At 55.5% G+C, this 3,831-nt stretch overlaps 1 protein-coding gene across 1 annotated transcript in view; it reads left to right on the plus strand.

The window, feature by feature from the left end:
• Nucleotides 1-3,831, plus strand: part of ASB18 (ankyrin repeat and SOCS box containing 18) — an 80,815-nt gene that overhangs the window by 62,868 nt on the left and 14,116 nt on the right. Inside the window, exons 9-10 of the mRNA XM_007943645.1 lie at nt 2,013-2,188; nt 2,547-2,724. Coding sequence (XP_007941836.1) covers nt 2,013-2,188; nt 2,547-2,724 — 354 coding nt within the window. The remainder of the gene's footprint in view (nt 1-2,012; nt 2,189-2,546; nt 2,725-3,831) is intronic.

Consider the following 3,831-nt stretch of genomic DNA (forward strand, 5'->3'; position numbering starts at 1 on the left):
GAGTGGTTGACAGTGGTAGCTGGGCACCACCTAGTTCTTCTGGTCTTGTGGTCATGTAGCTGAGGCTGCATGGTCCACCAGTCCCTTGGACTCATTGTTTCCATGGGTCTTTGATTTTCTTCATTCTTCTTTGCTCCAACTGAGGAGAAACCAGTTGTTGCATCTTAGACGGCCACTCACAAGCAGTCCCTCCTCACCAAAGTAGGATGGAAATCAATGTTTTTGTGTAGTATGTTCTGCCAACTGAGCATAATGTCTCTTACGACCATGGTCTCGAGCCCATGGGTCCAGCAACTTACTCCCTCAAGGTGTTTGGCTGTGATGGAGAAGTTTTCATAACTTTGTGGGGGAGATTCTTAAGGCATTTGACTGCTAACCAGAAGCCTGACAGTTCAAACTCACAAGCCACTCCACGGAAGGAAGGTTGCGCAATCTACTTCCGTAGTTACACTGCCTCGGAAACCCAAGGAGGGGTCACTATGAGTTGGATCCGACTTGACGGCAGTGGGTTTTTTTTTATGTGTCCGCAGTGACTAGAAATAACCCTTTACGAGCCTTGAAGTCACAGCCACGTGAGTCTTCTTTGCCTCAGTGTCAAAGTCCTGGTGCAGCCCCATGGTCACCGCCTGTGGGGACAGGACCTGAGCCCCCTAACTCTATCTCAGGCTTCAGGGATACCCCACCTTGACCGGGGGATGCAGGATGGGGCACAGTGCCTGCCTTTGGATCTTCAGCTGCGTTTTCTGGGATCCCCAATACTGGGTTGGCCACCTGGAAATGGGGTCCTGTCCTGGGTCTCTCATCCTTCTATTCAGAGCTTAGGTTTGGGTGAGGGGCCAGTTTGTTGTAGTGGATCCCTGGATGGTGCAGACAGTTAACGCACGTGGCTGTGAACCAAAAGCTTGGAGGCACCTCGGAGGGACGGCCTGGCAGTCTGTTCCAAGAGGGCAGCCATCGAAAAGCCCGGGGAGCCCAGTTCCACCCTGATGCACACAGGTAGCCATGGGTCAGGGTTGGCTCAGTGACACCTGGTTGGTTTTATGGTGGTGGAACCAAATGACCAGGAGAGGTTTTCAGCTTTGGGAGGTGACAGTGACTCCAGTCCATTCCTTGCCGTTAGGGAAGGATTGGCATCCCCTTGGGGAATCTGAATACCTTGATGCCATCACGGAAGGCAGCGCCCACCATTGCCTCCTGGCACGTTACACCATGCCTAGCATGTTACACCGTTCCCGGCACCATACCTAGCATGTTACACTATGTCCTGCATGTTACACCATTCCCGGCACATTACACCATGCCTAGCATGTTACACTGTGTCCTGCGTGTTAACACAGTTCCCAGCACGTTACACCATGCCCTGCACAGGCAAACCTTCAGCCCATGTTTGTGGAATGCATGAGAGGGATCCCAGGAACTCTCAGGTGTGCGTGCGGTCTGCTTTTACATCTTTGGAACTGGGAATCCGTCCTCCTTGCTTAAGGGGCTCCCCTGCAAACCAGTGCAGACGAGGTCCCCGGCCACAGCGTCCCTGTTCTCCTGGCCGGGAGCAAGCTGTGCATGTCACTGTTCTTACCATGCTGAGAGTGCCCCAAGCAAAGGGACGAGTGGCTGGGAGCCACTGGCCTTGCCCCAGGACGACCTGAGCGGGACACTCTAGAAATCCAGTGGGCAGCACTTTCCCCCACCCAGCCCCATGTGCTCCATTCAGGTATCCCACCGAGAAGGGGTCTAATCACTGTGCCAGAGATCAAAGGCACAGGCCACTGGGCTAGTGGCCCCACGGAGCCTGCAACACACACGCTCCGACGGCCACAAAGATGCTCGGGGGCAGGACTTGGGCCCCATGGCGAGGTGTGCACAGAGGCACAAGGGAATGTCACCAAGCACACTGTCCGTGGGCAACAGCCACACTTTAAATAGATGTAAGGGGACACCCGTGGAGTTCAGAATTAGTGAGGCAAAAGATTTCCCAGTGAGCTCCTGACATAAACCCCAGTTCCCATCCCCAGACAAAGGCGGGGTCACGGCGGCAGGCGGACATGAGCACGTGTCGCAGTGGCGCGCGGTGTCCCGCCAGCACACATCAAGGTGGTGTCACAGCTCAGGAAGCAAGTGACAGTGCTGGGCCTTTGTGCCTGGCTGGCCGCTGGTTAAGACCACAGGTCAGAGATGCGGGTGCACGCAGGTGCGGGTCCCGCTGCGGCCAGCTGTGGGTTCTGGAGGCTCTGAGACAGGGCGCAGGCCAGAGGGCAGACAGGGGTGGGCATCAGCTCACCAGCCCCCAGAACGTGGACTCAGACTTGTCTTGCAACCGCCCCGAGTTGACTCTGTGGGTTACAGGATTGATCTGGGACAGAGAGGGTTTGCTCGAGGGAGCCCCGTTTCTCCACGGTGGCTCCTTTCAGGAATCCCTACCTTCTGCTCTCATTCTCTGCAGCGAGCACTCTGGTCTCCCCTCGCCGAGACGGTTGGCACTCCCAGGGCTGGCAGTGCAGTCAGCTGCTGTCCAGTTGGCTAAGCTCATGTGACCTTACGTGTAACAGACAGAACGTTGCCCCGTCCTATGCTGTCTTCACGATCGCCACACATTGGAGTCTGTGTCTGGGTGAGGCTGTCGTATCGCTGCATCTCAAAGGGTTCCCCTTCTTTTCTCTGGCCCTCTGCTTCACCATCCAGGAGTCCTTTGCTAGCGATCGGCCCCTCCTTGACGACACGTCCAAAGTCAGTGAGCCAGAGTGCCACCGTCCTTGCTTGAGGGGCACTCTGGTGGTGCTTGGAATGCACCCAGGGATGTCAGGGAGTGTTGAGTCAAGCTGTGCGCAGATGGGGACAACTTAGTCAGGGTCACAAGGCTGGAAAGGGGCAGACCCAGGACTCGCCCCCACCTCGTCACACGCATCCAGTGCTCTTCCCTGCCCCCCCAACAAGCATTCATTTGGGACCCTCTGGCTCACCGCTCTGGTGGGTGCCAGCTCCCTTAGCCCCATGCTCTCACCTGACCTCTTCTGCATGCGCTTGCATTTGCCATTGGAGTGTGTGGCTGCTTCATTGTCACCCTTCAGCCTTGTCCCCTATCACCATCTGTGATGACTGGATTGTGTACCCAAAAATCTGTATTGTAAATCCCAGCCGCTGCACACATGCACATAGACCTGTGTGGAAATGTGGCTTGTCCTCATTAGTTAAGAAGCCATGTCAGTGTAGGATGTGTCTCAACCGATCGCCTTTGTGGTAGAAAAATCAGATGAGCACAGAGAAGGAAGTGCATACAGAGAGGAATACAGGCTGCAGGGACATCCCCGAGAAACCGACGCACAGAAGCTGAGAAGAGATGGGCACCTTCCCCCAGAGCCAAGGGACAGAGAAGCCCTCCCCTAGAGCCAGCACTCTGAATTCGGACTTCTGACCTCCTGACCCCTCCCCATGAGACAATAAATGTGTTGGCTGGTTAAAGCCACCCCTTGTGGTATTCCTGCAAAAACGACAAGGCGGCCACGTGTTCTGACCTCCTCTAATCCCACAAGAGGGAGACACAATTACCATCAATAGCCCAAGGCCTATTCCTGCGAGGCCAGACATGCTGCCTCCCTCCAGCCCTTTCACCAACCGTTCCTCCCAAAGCACCCACCACCTCTCTCCTGGGTTCGATAATTCGATGCAGTGGCCACACAGAACTCACAGATTACAGGGTTTATTAGGGAAGCACCAGGCTACAACTCAAGTTCAGGAAGAACGCTCAGTCTCTCTCCCAGCCCACCGTCCCTCAGCCAACAGTCTCTCACAGTCTCTCTCCCAGCAGTGCGTGTCCCTCGGTGTCTCACTCAGCAA

Source organism: Orycteropus afer, unplaced genomic scaffold (genome assembly GCF_000298275.1).
Source record: "Orycteropus afer afer isolate SDZICR_OR568_19922 unplaced genomic scaffold, OryAfe1.0 scaffold00006, whole genome shotgun sequence".
Lineage (NCBI taxonomy): Eukaryota > Metazoa > Chordata > Mammalia > Tubulidentata > Orycteropodidae > Orycteropus > Orycteropus afer.